Source organism: Petaurus breviceps, unplaced genomic scaffold (assembly GCF_028583685.1).
Source record: "Petaurus breviceps papuanus isolate PSGF00001 unplaced genomic scaffold, PetGlider_PUasm1.0 139, whole genome shotgun sequence".
NCBI lineage: Eukaryota > Metazoa > Chordata > Mammalia > Diprotodontia > Petauridae > Petaurus > Petaurus breviceps.
The window spans coordinates 10,101,256-10,120,747 of record NW_027185697.1 but is presented as its reverse complement, the minus strand read 5'-3'; the positions used below and the strand labels follow the sequence as shown (position 1 = coordinate 10,120,747).

The following is a 19,492-nucleotide window of genomic DNA, read 5'->3' as shown; positions in this document are numbered from 1 at the left end:
GACCTGCTCTATTTCTGTATTAAAATGATTTGACCCTTCTTAAGCAGTCTGGTAGCTCCCCACTATCAGGAACTCACTATAATGGTTCCAGGCTTATTGCAAACATCCTATTGACTTTAGTCCTATTGTAACTCAGGGCTCCTGAGCTCAAGTGGTCCATCAGCTTCATTGAGGATTATAACCATGTACCATTATGTGTACCCCTTTGTTTTTAAGATGAGGAAATAAAAACCCAGAGAATTCAAGTGACCTAGTCAAGATTAATTAACTTGGCAGAACCAAGCTACCTGACTCCCAATTCACGTGACTCCCACACAAGGGCCATTCCCATCTACATGCTGAGCTCATACTACCCTCTCTACCCCTTCCTTCATCACCACTTAATACTTTTTCAATACATTAGAGTGAATCTGAAGAGACTGAGGGGAATCACAGTTCTTAGAAACAACTCTGAAATGCCCACACTTCCCCTTGGGCTTCTCTAATAATAGCTGCATAGAACTTTGGAGTTAAACATTCATACTACAGACTTCCTTTCACTTCCACCCTCATACTCACTAGCTGAGGTATCAGTTCTGCTTGGCAACAGTTCGTTAATAATTTTATGGCAAAGATCAGGATGAGCCAATGTCAATAGGTGGAGGAGGGGACAGGGATTCATGTGTATATATAGGGACATGTTTGCCATCAGGGCTTTGATTAGGCTACAAGGCATACCTTTTGGAGGAGAGCCTGGAACTTCTCATGCATTGATTTTCCTCTCTCAAACATAATTAGATCATTCCTTTGCTTGCAAGGTAGGTGTTGACATTGCTGGTTCTGGCTCTCAAGGAGCTCCTGAATCTGTAAGGAGGCATATTCTCAGAAATGGAAATCTCTTGACAGGGGGCAAGTCCAGTAGTAACAGAAGCTGGCAACCATTCAGGAGGGAGACTCAGTGGAAGATGTGGTTCTCCTCATTCTGGCTGCTCATTCTGGGGATATTTGTTCTGACAAAGACCCAGGAAGGTGAGTCTGAAGGCTTGGGGGTAAGAAGAGGGCTGAGAGTGTGGAACTCTCAGTATCTAGGATTTCTAACCATTTTTTCCTGGCTTGGATCCCTTTGGTCATGGTCTAGTGAAGTCTATGGACCTCTCTCAGAAGAATGCATAAGGTAAAATATGTAGAATTACAAAGGAAACCAATTACATCAAAATTTAATCATCAAACTATTTAAAGAATAGATTCATAAACCTCAGGTTAAGAACCCGTGGTAGATGATAGAGTATAGGAAGTCTTAGGTACAAATTATGCTGCAGACTCTTATTATAGGTGTGATTCTGGGCAAGTCATGTAACATCTCAGTCTCTTTTCTCATTTGTAAAATGGGGCTGAGGTATAGTGTTATAGAGAGTTGACTTTAAAGTTAGGAAGATGTGGGTATAAGTTTACCCTTTAACATGTACTGCCTGCATTACCCTGGGCAAGTCATTTAACATCTTAATGCTCAGGTTATAAGTGGTAGGTAGAGAAGGTGCTGCCCTATATTAGTAGAGGGAGTTTCCTTGTTGTGAGTTCCTTATGTCAAAGAAATCATGAACTCACGATCTGGTACAAAATAAAAAAAGGGGAGAATAATATCTAGAGACCTTCCTTCACAGAGTTGTTGTGAGACCCAAATGAGATAAGTTTTGGAAATTTCATTCCCAACCTTAAAGCCCTCTATGCATATCACTTGTTATTTTGACCTGATCTACCCTTCAAAGGGAGATCTCTCTAGCCTGATTTCTTCCATCTTTTCTCTGGCTAACTTTCCTTTACTATGACTTAATCAATCAACAAACACTAATTAAGTTCTTACTTTGCCCTTCTGTCCTGGTGCTAATTGTTGGGCTTATTAAAAAATGGGCAAATACCTTAAAAATAGTCCCTGTCCTCAAGGGGCTTACATTCTAATCACCATTCTCTTCCAAAGTCCTCCTCCATTGGATGCCTGACCTTTCTCCACTCTGGCCTTATTTCTTACCTCTTCTCTTCCTGAAAATGCATCATGGGTATCTAATTCAAGGGCGCAAACTTTTTATTCTGGGGTGAGGGAAACTAAAGTGATAGTCTTTCTACAGATGAGGTAAATGTAGAATGATTATATAATTCCCATTACCACCAGCAGACCTTTCTTCTAGCCTTAGCCCTTGAGGTGACAGTCTTCTCTTTCTTGGTTACTCTATCTCTACCTTCTAGGTCCAGGCCCAGTTCTTTTCTTAGCTTCTGATGCCCTGGGAGAAGCTATATTCCTTTCTGTTTGACCCCCAGATGCACTCTCTTAGTTTCAGGTGAAAACTGCTCTCTTTGAAGTCACTTGACTCACAAATATCTTTGGACCCTGCCTCCCCTACATCCTTTGATCTGACCCTTCTCTCTTCTGGGCACACAGCTCATTTCTCCTGAATTAAGCCTCCAGTCTTCATCAGTGTATCCTTTTTTTTTTCTCCAGCTCTCCCACCTCTCTTCTCTCTTCTAATCCTGTAAACTAGCTCTAATTTCTTTTTCATCACAATTTCACTATTTTCCTCTTCTGCCTCCATTTCATACCAGGAGTCACTCTGGCCCCACTCATTTCTTGGATAACTTTCCCCAAACCCTTATCTGTTGGGCACATGCGCATATTTCATTCAGTCAAAGTGGAGGTAATGTTTTAAAGAGAAAGCATATTGACTGTAGAATCAGAGAACCTGAATTCAAATCCTGCCTTTGACATTTTACTACCTTCATGACCCTGGGTAAGTTACTTAAGCTCCTTGCATCTCTGTCAAATGAGGGGGTTGGATTAGATTGCCTCTGATATCCCTCCAGTTCAAGAGTTATAATCCTATCTAATCCATTTCCCGTGTGATAAATCTTTGAATACATGAAGATAGCTATCATCATGCCCCAGATCCTTCTCTTCTTCAGAGGGAACTTCCTTAGTTCCTTCAACCAATCCTTATCTGCCATAAACTCAAAACCATTCACAATCTTGTTCCTTCACAACTGGATGATTCCCATTTTCTTCTATATCTCTTCTAAACTGTGGGGGTCAGAAGTGCAAACAACACTCTAGTGTAGCCTGCCTAGACTATAGGTCTATCATCTCTTTCTGAATGAATATAAGTTCCATGAGGAAGACACTCTTTTCTTTTTCCTTTGTATCCCCAGTGTAAGAGACAATGTGATGTAGTTGATAGAGAACTGGCCTTGGAGCTAGGAAAACTTAGGTTTAAGTCCCACTTCCAACACATACTGGCTATATGACCCTTGGTTAGTCACTTAACTTTTCAGTACTCTGGACAACTCTCCAAGAATGTGAGTTGAAGAGAAGGCACTGACCTGCACTGGTTGAGGGAGTTACCCAGGTCAATGAAATCATAGGACTAGGCCCTATCCCCTATCTCAGCTCCATTGGACAAAGCATGGAACAGCGTAGGAGCTTTATAAATGTTTGATTCTCATACTTCCTGGATGTGTGCTATATGTTACACCATCGAAATGAGATGACTTGGAGACATTAACTTACTTAGATACTATACTGGCTTCCTCTTTTTCTTTTCATTGAATTTAATCAAATTTACAATAAAGAATACATTTCAATCAATTAATCAATCAACCAATAAGCATTTATTAAGCACCTACTTCATGCCAGGCACTTGGTATACAAGGACAAAAATTAAACAGTTTCTAGCCTCAAGGAACTTACCTTCTAAAGGGGAGATAACTGTATACAGATATAGGTCCCATAAAATGGCAATGCAAAGTAGATACAAGGACATCTCAGAGGGGAAGAAAGTAGGATCTAGGGTTGTGGGGAGAGAAGGGAGAGCTAGAAATATCTCTTTTTCCAGAAGGGAGAAGCCTCAGAAAAGGATGCTTGAGTTGAGTCTAGAAACTATCTAACTTAGAAAGCAGATTTTAAGAAGAGGAGATGAGGAAGGGAGAGAAATGAGATTAGAAGAAAGAGCAAGGAGAGGTGGCAGAGAACTAGGGAAAGCCAAAGATGCACTAATGGAGACTGGAGGCTCAACTCAGGGCAAATTAGTTGTAGGCATGGGGTACCGCCAGAGCAAAGGCATGGAGATAGGAGATGGAACATTATATAACAACAAATTGGCAAGTATGGGTGGTCCAGAGAACATAACAGGTCAGAAGACTGGGAAGGGGACAGCTAGGTGACAGAGTGCATAAGCACTAGCCCTGGAGTCAAGAGGACCTGAGTTCAAATGTAGCCTCACATACTTGCTAGCTGTGTGACCCTGGGCTAGTCACTTAACTCGATTGCTTCCAAAAAGAAGAAAAAAAAGAAGACTGGGAAGGCATGAAGGGGCTAGGTTGTGAAGACCTTTAAATGCCAGAGGACATTATATTTGGTCTTGAAGATAATAGGGAACCACTGGAGTTTAGAGAGTATGTGTATGTGTGAATCAGGCTTATATTTTAGGAAAATCACTTTGGCAGTTGTGTGGGGGATAGATTTGGAGTTGGGAGAGGTTAGAAGACAAGAAGTCAATTAGAAGGCTATTGGAATAGTCCAGGAAATAGGTGTTGAAGAGGTCCCCTGTACTAGAATTGTATCTGTGTGGGTAGGCAAAAGGGTATATATGTGTATGTGTATGTGTGTGTGATGTACACACATATGTATATATAGACATATATATGTGTATATATATGTATACACACATATTTATGTGTATTAATATTAGAGATGTTGTGCAGGTGAAAGCAGCATGATTTGACACCTGATGGCATTTGTGAGATATCAGAAAGTGAAGAATCAGGATTTTTCCTGAGGTTGCAAACCTGAGGAGTGGTGGTGCCTTGGATGAAGCAGAGGTTCAGAAGAGGTCTGGGTTTTGGGGGAATGACAATGAGTTCTGTTTTGAAACTTGAGTTTGAGATGCCCATGGGACCTGAGTCCAGGTACCATGCCTAGCATATAATAGGTGCTTAATAAATATTTGCTGATTGACTGACTGGAAAGAGCACTGAATTTGGAAGTCTAGGAAAAGGAAAGCAGTTTGGAAGTTTTGGAATTCCCCAGAGTCACCTACCTACTAGCTGTCAGAAGGATCCTGCCTTTGAAACTTACAACATGTGTGATCTTGGGAAAGTAATTTTACCTTTTAGAGCCTTGGTTTTTTTAATCTGTAAAATGAGAGAGTTGGAATTGGTGATATATAAATTCCATCTCTGAGTCTATGGTCTTTCAATTGCTGTTTTCACTTTGGATTATTTCATAAAGACCTGTAGTTTCTAAACTTTAGAGCATCAGAACCCCTTTCTAATGTAAATTCCCTTTCCTCCCCACTAAACATCATGATAGTTGTACTTTTAGTATCTACTGATTGAGGAAATCCATTATTTCAAAAAAGTGACTTGCCCAGGGTCACACAGTCAGAAAATTAATGAATTCAGTAGCGCTCCTAAGTGAATCTTTAATTTATTAATCACAACAGTATCTACCTGCATAGGGAAAATCATGTGACATGTATTTGTATCATTAGTCCACATACAGCGTGTTCGCTTATTTATCATTCCAAGTTCTTTAATGAAATGGACGCTTGCAAGAATTCTGTCAGACCTGGGAGTCTTGAGACACTCAGCTTGTGAGTCACTAATGTGGACTTTTCCATATTTTTTACATTCTTTCTGCTTAACATTTTTTGTGACCCACTTCCACAAATTTTCTGCGGCCTGGTCATTCCCTGATGATTGGCTCTTCAAGGTTTTTTTTTTTTTTCAGTTTTTCACTATTACAATACAGTTGGTATGGAAGGAAGCTGGTGTAGGAATTAGGAGACTTGGGTGCTATTATTGGCTCTCCATTAATTGGTCAGGTGACCTTGGGCAAGTCCCATTTCCTCTTTTAAGTTCAATTTTCTTATCTTCAAGGTGAGGGGATTGGGCTGGATAGCACCCAAGGCCACTTTTTTTTCCACGTCCAAAAATATATGTTTTATTCTGCATATTTAGCCTATCACCTTTTTCTCTGTAAGGAGATAGCATTTTTCATCAATGGAACTCTGGAATCATGACTGGTCATTTCACTAATCAGAGTTCTTAAGTCTTTCAGAGTTGTTTGTATTTTTACCATGTTGTTGCCACAACTGCTATTTTAATAGTAAAAATGATCACTAGCATTTACATAATGCTTTGACATTTGCAAAGCTTATGTAATTTATATGTTATTTTCATTTGATTTTCACTCTGACATTCTATGTTTTGCCATCCTTCCCACTTATAATATTTTATGTTTTACCAGTCTGCCCAGCTTTGTCAGAATTCTAAAAAATTTAATTCATGAGATAAAACAAGCATTTTCATAATATAATACAACAAAAAGATTGCATGTGAAACTGAAAATCTTTTATGTACAACTTGATATTCCATTTACAGATACAATAAATTTTTCCCACCCTCCCCCACCTCTGAGATGGCTACCATTAGACACAAATACATACATACATACATATATATATATATATATAATTATTCTATACATACTTCTACCTTATCAGTTCTTTCTCTGGATGCAGATAGCATCTTTGTATGTGTTTTGTAGCTAATTTGGGTATTTATAATAGTCAAAAAGACTTAGTCACTCAAAGTTGCTCTTAAAACAATATTGCTGTTACTGCATGCAATGTTCTCTTAAGTTCTGCTCATTTCAGCCTTCACTATTTCATGCAAGTCTTTCTTTCCATGTTTTTCTAAAATCACTGAGGTCATCATTTCTCATGGCACAGTAGTATTCCATCACAATCATATACCATGATTTGTTCAGTCTTTTTAAAAAAAGTTCCCTCTCAGCTCTGACACTCTGTGACTCCCCCTGGTTCTCCTATGCTATGTTCTATGTTACTTCAGCTCTAATCTATGAGCAGATTACCCTTTTTCCCCCTATTTCTTGGGATATTGTTTCCATACTGGAATCTCTAGGGTAAAGGATAATACCAGTTTTATTACTCTTGTTGCTAGTGGCCAGACTTTTCTAGAAAGATTGCAGTAATTTGAGTTGCCCCAGCAGAGCCTTAATATGCTCCCCCATCCCACAGTCCCATTGACACTAGTTTTGATTATATACGTGTATTTTTGACCAATATAGATTGATATACTTAATCTACTGCACACATTATAACACGAGAGGAAGGAATTTGGTGATATCTCCTGGAGGAAGAACAGAGAGGCACTGTTAGTTTCTCTCCATCCTTAACCCTAGCTCCGCCTCCCCTCCTCTCTGTTAGTTTGGTTAATATGGTAACATAAAGAACCCATGAGTCCCCAAACCACAGGGAACAGTGAGTGCATCTTGAGTTATTTCATTATCACTTGGACATTTGGATGTAACATTTAATTGGAATTTTTAAGGATCAGAAAAGGTGATGCCTATTTACAGTGGATGGGCTTTAGAAGACAGAACAGTATGTAGCACAGTGGTCCTGGTCTTGGGTTGGGGGAACCTGGTTTGTCTTCTGAAGGTAAAAGGGAACCTGGAGAGGATGAGAAGGAGAGAGGGCAAGAGAGGGAGGTAGAGGAAAAGAGAAGGGAGGCAGAGGGAGGGAGATGGAGAGAAGAAGGGGGGGGGAGAGAATGAGAATGCTGATTTGCCAGCTTGTTTTTGTAGATGACAAGAGTGGGTCAGCTCCTCTGGCAAAAGTCTATCTTCTGAAATCCTGCTTAGTCAGTCAGTCAATCATCAGAATTTTCTTGCATTCTCCCAGCAAGGGGACAGTGCCTACGCTATAGCAGGTGCCACAATCTCATTAAGTCAGTTGGGGAAACTCCTCAAATTGGTCCAGAGTCTTGTGATCAACTACTTTTACATGTAGAATGGACAGAGTGGATTAGCTGACCACTCTGGTTCCTTCCAAACCTAAATCCTGTGATCCTTGCCCTAGGAGGTCACCAAAGTGGGTCAGTCTCCCTTCCTATTTCTAACCACAATTTAAAAGTTGTTTGTTTTCTAAACAAGGATCTTTTATTAAGACATAAAATAAAGTCACTGGACAGAAGATAAGAAAGGCACAGAAAGGAACAGAGTCTCAGAGGTAGAAGGACCTGTAGACCTCATCTGGCTCAAACTGCTTTCTCCCTGAGGGCTGAATCCCTTTGCTAGTGTGTCCAACCATTCACTCTGTGACCATCAGTGATGGTGAACTCATTACCTTTTTTCTCTCACTGGCCATAATCAATACATTTATTAATGTATTATAGCTAAATGCTACTGTAGCATCGTGGAATCACCTTCCTCACAGTTTACAAAGCAACAGATACCAAAGCACAGATCAAACCCTGTCTTCCCCCTCCTCTAGAAACTTCAGTGACTTCCTTCCCTTCTAGAAGAAAACAAAACCGCTTTGTTTGACCTCTGAAACACTTCATAATCTGGCTCTGGCCTTTCTTTAAAAAATATACATATTTTCCATTGAACCAAAATTCACCTTCTCTTCTTTTCACTTCATTATGCATCTGTTAGAACTCATTACCTTTCAAAGCAACTGGATTCACTGTTATACCAGAAAATTCTTCCTTTTGTTGAGATATAATTGGTCTTCTCTTTGTGAGGACGCTAGGTGGTGCCAGCGTGCCAGGCTTGGAGTCAGGAAGACTAGAGTGCAAATCTAGCCGTGTGACCCTGGGCAAGTCATTTAGCTTGTGTATCTCAGTTTCCTTATCTGTAAAATGAGCTGGAGAAGGAAATGGAAAACCACTCCAGTATCTTTGCCAAGATAACCCCAAATGGGGTCATTAAGAGTTGGACACAAATGAACAACAACAATCTGCCTTCTCTTAACTTCTATTCATTTGGTTTTGGCGCTGCCTTCGGGAGGCACCTCGAATAATACTGATGCTAATAATTCCCACTTCTACAGCATTGTAAGGTGTAGAAAGTGCTTTCTCTGTAATCTTCTGGCATGAAAAGTGGTGGAGAGTATTATCCCCATTTTACAGGTGAGGAAACTGAGACTGCAGCTTAGAGTGTGACTTGCTCATGGTCAGATGGGTAGCAAGTGATAGAGCCTTACATTGCCACTTTTGTTGAATTTGCTGTTCCCTACAAGTCAGTTCTCCCTTAACTGACCATTCTGAAGACTGTCTCCTCCCTTTAAGGGGCTCTGTGTGGGCTTACTGTGCAGCCTGGCTCAGGGCTGTGGGGTCCTGCCTCCTTCCTGGAGAGTCAAGTTTTCATAATGCAAATTTATATAAAGTGCAGACTCTGCCCTCGTGTTCTTCCTCTTCCTCTTCTCCTGTGGGAATCTCTAACTCCTTCAATGTTCATTCACCTCGAAGGCTGTCCAACCTAAGGTCTTTCATCATCACTAATCACTACTTCTCTCCTTCTCAAATGCCTTTTATGGCATATATTTTATCAAGATGTCTGGTGATGGCCCAGGATGCAGGGACTGACCTTGGCCTTTCTAAATTGAGTTGCCAGCCTCGCTCTCTCCTCCAGAGTTATCAAAATCCAGTGAAAAGACAAGTCAGGGCATCGCAGCTCTGCTTCACTTAAATCCAATTCTCCCACAAGTCAAGACATCACCCTTGAGAGGTCATCGGTCCTCTTGGAGAATGAAGGACCAACAGTAGCAGCAGCAGTAACATTTTGTATCTCCTTATCTGTGTACGTGCCAAAGGGACAGCAGAGCTTAATGGACACAAAACTGCCCTTGAAGCTAGGGAGATTTCAGTGTACATTCTTGGGCTCAGATCCCTCCCCTGCCACATGCTGTCTGTGAGTCCCTGCACAAGTTTGCCTTTCAAGGCTCTCACCAGTGTCTAGATCTGTAAGCTGCAGAGAAGGTGCCATCCTGTATTGGTAGAAGCGTTTTCCTCAACACTAATGAAGCTATGCATTTAGTCCCTATCCCTACTTGTGTGTATCTTGTATCCCTTCTAGAATGTAAACTCTATGAGGGCAGGGACTGGTTCCCCCCCTTATTATCTACAGCACCTTTTTAAAAAAATCACAAGAGCTTAAATGCTTGTTTGAATGAATACTTGTGGAATTGAACTCTAGAATCGCTCCATGAGAGGGAATCAAGAAGCCATCTGGTCCAACTTATACTTTAATAAGGCTCTTCTCTATGACCACCAGACATGGGCGTCTACTTTCTGTCAGAGTCCCCAGGAGAGGGAGAACTCACTGTCTAGGGGATCCAGGTCCTCTTGTCCCAAACCTAGAGCTCTTTCTACTTCTCTGTTGTCTTCAAAAAGTTCTATTCTTTTCCATGCAGACTTTCCCATTTTTGAACACAGTGACTGTGGTTCTGATAAGTTTCTTCTTCTCGGGGATGACCATCCTTCTTTCCCCAAAGCACAGATTCTCTAAAGTATGTTATTTTCTTTAAAATTCCTTCTGTTACCTCAATATCTGGGTCTTCCTTTCTCTTACCAGAAACCACCTTTAAGAAGTAGCCTAATGAAGAGAAAAGAACACTAGATTTAGAGTCAGAGGAGTCAGAAGACCTTAGTTTAAATCTAGGTAGGTCACTTGAGCTCTTTGGGACCATTACACCACCCTGATCATACTACCATCAGTTAGCCCCCCTGATCATACTACCCCTACTCATAATGCACCCTTTTGTAAATATAAGAGGAGATATACTACACTAGCTAAAGATCTTGGGAACTGTAGTTTTCACAGCACTGGGAAGAGACCAAACCCTATAGACTCTAAGCTGAAGGGCAGGGCTTTCACCCCTACCCCCTCACTAAGCTGGAGATTTTAAAGTGCCCTAACCTGGGAGACAGTGGTAGATGGGTAGAGCATAAGTAGAGATAGACAAGTGAAAAGAGGATAAGACTTGAAAACCACATTTCCCTAGATAAGATCAATTTTTAATGGTTTTGAGTATATGTCTTTAATGGTGTCCAGAGAGAGTCAATATAGGGGGCAAACCAGTGACCAGCTTGTATACACAGAGATTCTAATCTGTGGACATAATCAGGAATCTGTCCTAACACCGGCCAAAGGTGACTTTATCAATAACTGCTAATAAGGTTCTGAGAAAGCAAAGAAGGGCAAGCATTGGACCTGAGGGTAATGAGGTGTGATTGGTTAAACAAGGCACTTTAGACAATCTCCATTTTCTGATGCAGAGGAGGCTGGGGAGAGGACAGAGGCTTATCCAAAAGAAGGCTATGCACAGACTAGGCTGATAGTAGTGGTAGTGAGATAGATGTGGTCTGGAAAGAAATATGTCCTCCCTTTTTCAGAGAGGAGGGGAAATGGCTCTTAACCAAACTTTTCCTCCACAGCAGCAGTTGTTGTATGTGTCTCTGTGTGTTTGTATATATATTTGAGTCTGTGTGTGTGTGTGTGTGTGTTATAAACAGCTGAGCAGGTATCAGAGGTTGGATTTGGTGTGTTTCACCCTGTACTGTCAGGGGAAGTGTCATCTCAAGCCTCCAATTTGTTCAAACCAAAGGGCATTTCTTTCTTCCAGTCCTCCTCCTCATAGAATTGTAGTGCAGATGGAGTAGTGGAAGACCTGAATTTAAACCCTATCCCTGACATTTGCTAACTGTGTGACCAGGAACAAATCACTTAATTCCTCTGAGCTTCATTTTCTTTTTCAGTAAAATGGATGTGATCCTGTTCCTCAGAGAGAGAGACATTGTTGTTGCATCCCCTTTTGACCCCTTCCTTTGGGTTGAAGCACACTAGGGACACAGGATAGTGCAGCCAAACCTCAGAGAGATTGCAAATTTACTTCCAGACCATCGCAATAAAGCAAACACCACAATAAAGTGAATCACACTAACTTTCGTTTCCCAGTGCATATAAAGGTTATGTTTATATATACTGTAATCTATTGTGTGCAACAGTATTATGTCTATGTATATACATATATGTGTATATATGTATGTATACATATGCATACACACACTTTAATTAAAATATTTTATGGCTAAAAAATTGTTAGCCATCACTTGAGCCTTCAGTGAGTCATACTTTGCTGGAGAGGGTCTTAATACTGATGACTACTACCCGATCAGGATGGTGGTTGCTGAAGGTTCGGGTAGCTGTGGCAATTTTTTAAAACAAGACAACATGAATTTTGCCACACCGATTGACTCTTCCTTTTACAAAAGATTTCTCTGTAGCATCTAATGCTGTTTAATAACATTTTACCCAGAGTAGAACTTCTTTCAAAATTGAAGTCAATCCTCTCAAACGTTTCCATTGCTTTATTCACTAAGTTTATGTAAATATTCTCCAATATCATTGTGTCTATGGGAATAGGGAGGTTCAAAGAGAGGGAGGGAGGTGGGGGAAAGAGGTCATCGAAGCAGTCAGAACATACATAACATTTATCATTGAAGTTCACTGTCTTCTATGGGTACATTTCTCACTACCTTAAAATAATTCTGATGGTAACACCAAAGATCACTGATCATAGATCACTGTAATAGTTATGATAATAACAAAAAAGTTTGAAATACTGTAAGACTTATCAAAATGTGACACAGAAACACAATGTGAGCACATGCTGTTGGAAAAATGGTGCCAATAGACTTGCTTGATACAGGGTTACCACAAAATTTCAATTTGTAAAAACCGCAATATCTGGGAAAAGCAATAAAATTAAGCACAACAAAATGAGATATGCTGGTATAGTGAAAAGAGATCAGGACCTGAAGACAGAGGTCTAGGCTCCAAATCCTCCCTCAGATATCTGATAGTCTCATGACTCTAGCAAGGCATTGAACCTCCTTGAATCCCACTTTCCTCATATGGAGAATGGGGTTAGTGATTTTTCTGCACTGTGGCTGTGAGGAAAGTGTTTCATAAACCTGAAAACAGTATAGAAATAGAGTTGTTAATAGAACATAAGCTCCTTGAGGGCAGGAAATGAATCACTTTCGTGTTTTCAAAGTCACACCGATTCTGCCAGAAGCTTTGCCCCATCCTTCTTAGTGCCTTCTCTGTTGATTAGCTCCAATTTATCCTGTATGTATCTTTTTTTGTAAATAGTTGTTTGCGTGTTGGCTTCCTCATTAGATTATAAACTCCTCGAGAGCAGGGACTGTCCTTTACCTTTCTTTGTATTCCCGGTGCTTAACACTGCCTGGCACTAGTTGTGTGACCCTGGGCAAGTCACATAACCTCCCAGGGCTCCAAGCAGCTCTAGAAGACCAGACGTTTCAGAGAAGGTGCCAAGCTGCGTTAGTCTCTACCAGTGAATTTCATCATTGAGAGCTTACATCAGTGAAGTCACAGGTTCAGTGTCTAGCCCTATTATTCTATTAAAAGTGGAGTGGAAGGGAGGTGCTCCCATTTGCAGGAAACCTTTCATCATCCCCTCCCTTGTTGCACTTCTCAGTGAGAATATAGGCTCCTGGAAGCTGGGGACTGTTATTTTTGTCTTTATTTTCTTAGCATCCAGCATAGTGCCTGGCATGTAGATTTTTTTAGCTGCATCTCTGATTTCATTAGTCTTTGAATTCAAAGTGAGGAAATTCCCTTTGCTAACACCTGCTCTTTAATTTAAGTCTTGAGAATAGCCTGGCCACTGAGAGGTTAACTTTATGAGGCCCAGGCTCACACAGCTGGTACATATATTAGGTGATAGTTAAATTCAGGTCCTTCTGACTCTTCACTATGTTAGGCGGCATAGTGGATAGAGTATTGGGAAAAACCCCAGGAAATCCTGAGTTCAAATCCAACCTCAGACATTTTCTAGCTGTGCGACTTTGAACAAGGCGGTTAACCTATCTTTGCTTGGGTTTGTTCATCTGTAAAATGGGGATAATAATAGCCACTACTTACCAGGGTTGTTATGAAGATCAAACGAGCCTTGTAAACATTAAAGTGCTGTATATATGCCAGCTATTGTTATGGCATGCTGCTTCTAAACTTGACTTTAAAAAAATCTCTTTAACAGGCTGGCACATAGTAATCATTTAATAAGTGTTTGTTGAATTAAAATGAAGTTTTACATTCGCCCTGACCAAATACCATCCTCTTCTCCCTCTCCCCCTTAAGAGCTTCACAGCCTAGAGATGCAGATAACTGTGATGGCCTCTCCTGAGATCCCTCCAGACATCTTCCTCAATGGCTTTTTGGATGATCATCTGATAATCTCCTATAATAGCCTCCATAAAGATCTGATCTTTAAGTTGGATAGAGTCAGCGGACCCATGCAGAACTTTCTGGTCCAGAAGAACCGAGAAGAACTGTTGCAATTAGAGGGTGAAATCCACAGGATCCTGAAGAACAAGACGAAGTATTACAACTGGACTGAGGGTGAGTTAGCTCTGTTGGCTGTTCTGCCCTCGGTTGCCTTGGCCCCTTCTGTTTGCTCTTCTTTCCCCAGATTCATTCCCAGGAGATCAGGCCATGGAATTGAGTGCCCAGTGGCACAGGTCACTGCTATTCAGTCTTACCACCCTGGCAAAGAATAAACAAGACTGGTTCTTTCTTCCTTCTACTCCTAAACTTGTTGGTTGAGTGAAGTTCAAACTCCCCCTGCCCTGGCACTCAGAGCCCTCCACAATCTGGTGATAACTTTCCTTTTCAATCTTGCCCTGTATTCCTTCCTTCAGTTCTATTCTCCAGCCTAATGGGATTAGGCTTTGTCTCTTGAACACAGACTGTGATTTCTTTTCTCTGTGCCTTTACTCATGCTGTACCCTGAAATATCCTACTTCCCCTCCTTTTCTTTAATTCCTACCTATCCTTTAAAGCCCACATGAAATGTCACCATACCTAGGAAGTCTTTTCTGCTCCCAGCAGTTGGTAAACTTCCCTTCTCTGATCTCGTGCAAAGCATCATGTCTGTCTCTTTCTTGTAATTATCTTCGATTCTTCTTTATAATAGTTATCCTCCTCTTAGGCAGTGAACTCTAAGAGGGCAGGAATGGTGTTCGCTATTTCCCCTAGCACCTAGAATCGAGTTCTGCACACAGAAATCGCTTTAAAATGCTTGTTGAGTGAATGAATGGATGAATGAAGCCCAGTTGTATCTCTTTTCCTTCCTCTTGTCCCCATCAGGAGCCCACACAGGACAGGCCATTATGAGCTGTGAGACCAACAAGGGCATCCTTGTGAATAGTCGAGTGGCTGTTGCCTTTGATGGTGAAGATATCTGCCAACTGGATATGAAGCGAGGACAATGGATAGTCTTAAAGAAAGAGGCTGAGGATTTCTGCCCATACTGGAAGGATAACTTCTGGGACCAGGCCATTCGGAGGGATTGTCCCTTTTTCCTAAAACTTCTCTTGCTAATTGTGCACATGAAGGAAAAAAGTAAGTCCTTGGTACCTTCTTACTTCTCTCCTGTGGAGTCATCACAACTCCAAGGTGGGAGTCCAGAGTCCTGGGTTCTGGTCTTGCCAATGCCAGCTAGCTGTGTGCCTTTGAACAAGTCATGTAAAGTCACCAAATCTTAACATCCAAATTTTAAAAATGGGACAATTATTGTAATTATTGAAGCAGAGAAAGTGGTGAACTAGGTAACAAATTCAGGAAGACCTGAGTCTGAATCCTTCCTCAGACCCTTATGAACTATGTGACTAGGGACAAGTCTTTAATAGTCAGTTTACTCATCTGTAAAATGGGGATAATAATAGCACTTAACAGAATTATTGTGAAGATCAAATGACATTATATGTATAAAGCACTTTTCAAACCATAAAGAGCTAAATAAAAGTTATTATAATTATAACACTACTAATAATTATGATCATCCCTGTTCCACAAACCTAGACATGTCATGTGGATTGAAGGGCTGGTTGGAGTCATATGAATAAGAGTAACATGTCTGACAATAGGGTCATGTCTTGTGAATAGCAGGAGGGTAGGTGTGTAGCCTAGAGGGAACTCTGAGGGAAGAAGATCTGGATGCCATATTAGGAGAAATTAGATTTGAATTAAAAGGGAAAGAGAGGGAGAAATAGATTCTGCTCATGAAGGGACCAACTTTGAGGTTCTTCTTATGGGTTGCCAGAGGTGGGATAGATGTATGATAATCATAATGGAGATGTTTGAAATGCCCATGAAATCTAGGTGAAATGACATATGACCTTGAACATGACCCTATGGCTGCCCTGCTAACTCTTTCCGTGGGGTGGATGGTAGGTGGTGAACTTCTATAGCCCAAGGCCTGTGGTGTTCTTACAGACTGACCCAGTTGTCTATGGCAGTGAGGCTGAGGGACAAAGATGGTGGGGGAGGAGAAGGGAGTGAAACAAAGACAATAGCAGATCTTTCTTGCATTTCTATTCCCAGTACCCCCTGAGGTGACTGTATCTCGACATCACACTCCTGATGGCAGCATCATCTTCTCCTGTTTGGCCACGGGTTTCTACCCCCATTCCATCCTTCTGCGCTGGGAGAAGGATGGGCAGTTGGGTGTGTGGGGGCAGGAGAGCTCGAGTGGCACCTTGCCCAATGCTGATGCCACCTACTACCTCCATGTTACTTTGAAATTGCCACCAGGGGATACAGGAAAAGGTTATGCCTGCTTGGTTGAGCATAGTGAGCTGGAGAAGCCAACTGTCTACCCTGGTGAGTTTTCCTCAAGAGGGTCAGGGTAACTCCCAGAATTTCTTGAATTCCATGCAGACACCCCTATTCCTTTTTTTTTTAAGACACAAGAAGGATTAAGTATATCAACTGATTCAAAATTTTATTGTAATTTTCCTTTTTTAAAAAATTGAATTGGTTTGTTTATTTACTTTTAGTTTACAACATTCAATCCCACAGTCCCCTGAGTTTCAAATTTTCTCCCCCTCTCTCTCCTTCCCCTACCATCATGGCAGTATGCACTCGAATATAAGATCTATAATTGTCCTTTGAAATAAAGATTTTCATCCTACAACAAGGTTGCAATTAGTGTAAATAATAAATTTCCTGAAGTGGTTGCATTATTTGGATTTTAACTGCACATTTCCATTGGGCTGGAACCAATGACCATATTTTACATGATTATAACTTCCAATAATTTTGGGTTTGAATACAAGTGATCACCTCAGAGGATTCATTATTCACATTGATCAGGAGCTATCTGTATCTCTCTTTTCTTTGCCTTATGGATATTAAAACATGCATTATGTCAATTGATGCAGTTTGATCCTTCAAGGTATTCTTCAATTCTGGTCCTTCTAATCTTGGGATGAGATCCAAGATGGGACGATCCCTCAAAATCAGGGGTATATCCAGGCTATGAGACCACTGTACAGGGACTAAGGGCATAGTTCTCCCCCGCTCCCAATTTTCCTGAGATGGATGATGGGTGGACGTTGGACCATAAGCTGTCAGCGGACAGAACTCCCCATTGTGTCACCTCTCAGTTCTGCGGAGAATCTCCTTCATTCTTCCATCTTCTCCATGTACCATTTACTTGCCCTTTATTCCCTATAGTTCCTGGAGAGACAAGCAGGGGAGGTTTCTGGGCCATGGTCCTAGTTCCCGTAGCAGTTGCTCTCCTTGTGCTGATCTCATTGGCAGCTTTTGTCACATGGAAAAAGAAGAAGACAGGTAGGTGGGGTGGCCAGGGAATGGGGAGGGCAGGTGGTGAATGGGACGGGAGGTTGTTGGTCTAGACAGGGGTCAAAGGACTGAGGGAATTTTTGGAGAGTGTTCTCTCTGGTTGTTTGGAAACTGAGTTCTCGTCTCGTGATCTACCTGACATGTGCAGAGAGGTCTTTCCTGGCATTAAGAGGAGAGATGACAGAAAAATATTGCTAGAGGCAAGGGGCTGGATGAGATGACATCTCAACATTTTTCTCAAATTGATTGTCTTTTCTCATTTTCCTCTTTTTGACTTAAAGGCTATATGAGCTGGTGAATATGGGGAAGGAGGGGTCACTGTCTAAGGGGAGCAGATGACTGGGGTGTGTGCACGTATTTTTGTAAAATTCTCAAACACTGCTCTCACATGTCTTCCAATTTCTACTTTCAGATGTTAGGAAATTCTTGTGGAGAGAAAGCTTTGGCTAAACTAAAGATCTTTTTTTCCCACAGGGAGGATCCCACTAAGTCAACTGGAGTGTTCTTTCCCACCTCTTTCTTCATCTACTGCTCTATAGTAGAAGACTGAGTGGACGTCCTCATCATATACTCTGAACCACGCGTGGTCATTACTAGATGCTTCCTCACAGGCTAATGACAACAATGACAACACCCATTTCTCTGGTGCTTTACAGTTTATAGAAGTTTCTCACATGGCGCACAGTGCAAGAAGCATTCTCTCCCTTTTACAGATGAAGAAACGGAGACCCAGAAAGGTGAAGAGACTTGCCACAGGCAAGAATTTAGCAAATTTTGAAACTAGAACTTGAACTCAGGTCTTCTGGTTCTAGGTCTGGTGATTTTTTCCATCATATCCCATCACTGGGTAGAGGGGAAGGATTTAGGGAAGAGAAAAAGAAGTTACATCCCTCACTGTCACCTTCATCCTCACCATAATCCAAACTGGATCTGTGTTTGTGAAGAATATCCATTTCCTTGAGGGACATATCCTACTCTCTGAATACAAAACATTTCCTTTAGGCATTGGACAAATATCTGTAGCCACGTATTCCCCTTTCATCTCAGCTTCCCTGGGCAATGAGAATATTTGATCCAGTCTAGAGATGACAGAATTAGAGAGACAGAGGACCTGGGGGATGGCTCCAGATCTAACCGAGTATATGAAGCAACATTCCAGAATGGAATCATTGAATCATTGGGACCGTCTTCCACTACTATCTAACCTTTCTGAACAAGGGCAATGAGACACAATTGCAGTAAGTAACAGGGTTAGCTCTTCATCAGGCTAGCAGGAAGATGAAGAGATAGAAGCAGGGTTTTAGTAGCCTGTGCTGTAATGATGATAGAATGCTATTACGTGTTAGATGCATTCATCTCCAAATGTCACAGAAAATTAGGAACTTTTTGCTTGGTTATGCTTCTTTGTTGCTATTTCAGTTAATTAATTGTTTTAGTTTTCAACATTCACTTTTATAAGATTTTGAGTTCCAATTTTTTCCCCTCTCTTCCTTCCCCCTTCCCCAAGACAGCAAGCATAGGCTATACATGTACAATCATATTAAACATAATTCCACATTAGTCATGTTGTGAAAGAAGAATCAGAACAAAATGGAAAAACCACAAGAAATAAAATAAAAAAAGTGAAAACAGTGTTCTTTGATCTGCATTCAGACCCCATAGTTCTTTCTCTGTATGTGGATAGCATTTTCCATCATGAGTCTTTTGAGATTGTTTTAGATCATTGTATTGTTGCTAAGAGCCAGTTATAATGTTGCTGTTACTGTACACAATGTCCACCTGGTTCTACTCACTTCATTCAATATCAGTTCATGTACATCTTTCCAGATTTTTCTGAAATTTGCCCACTCATCATTTTTTTATGGCACAATAGCATTCCCAAACATCCAAATACCACAAGTTGTTCAGCCATTCCCCAATTGAGGGGTACCTCCCTCAGAACCTTCCAGTTCTTTGCCATCACAAAAAGAGGACATGAGAGTCCTT

General features: G+C 41.1%; 1 protein-coding gene across 11 annotated transcripts in view; it reads left to right on the top strand.

The window, feature by feature from the left end:
* Positions 1-19,154, top strand: part of LOC138144808 (zinc-alpha-2-glycoprotein-like) — an 84,501-nt gene extending 65,347 nt beyond the window's left edge. For 6 of the 11 annotated variants that reach the window (XM_069066249.1, XM_069066257.1, XM_069066267.1 and 3 more), the window contains 6 exons: positions 886-1,008; positions 14,000-14,260; positions 15,008-15,262; positions 16,244-16,522; positions 17,378-17,494; positions 17,981-19,154. In XM_069066249.1, the coding sequence (XP_068922350.1) occupies positions 886-1,008; positions 14,000-14,260; positions 15,008-15,262; positions 16,244-16,522; positions 17,378-17,494; positions 17,981-18,045 (1,100 nt within the window). In that variant the 3' untranslated portion in view covers positions 18,046-19,154. Of the gene's footprint in view, positions 1-656; positions 798-885; positions 1,009-13,999; positions 14,261-15,007; positions 15,263-16,243; positions 16,523-17,377; positions 17,495-17,980 lie in introns of those variants that run through there. The other 5 variants (XM_069066337.1, XM_069066301.1, XM_069066330.1 and 2 more) reach the window with 2 other exon arrangements.
* The last annotated feature ends 338 nt before the right edge of the window (positions 19,155-19,492 follow it).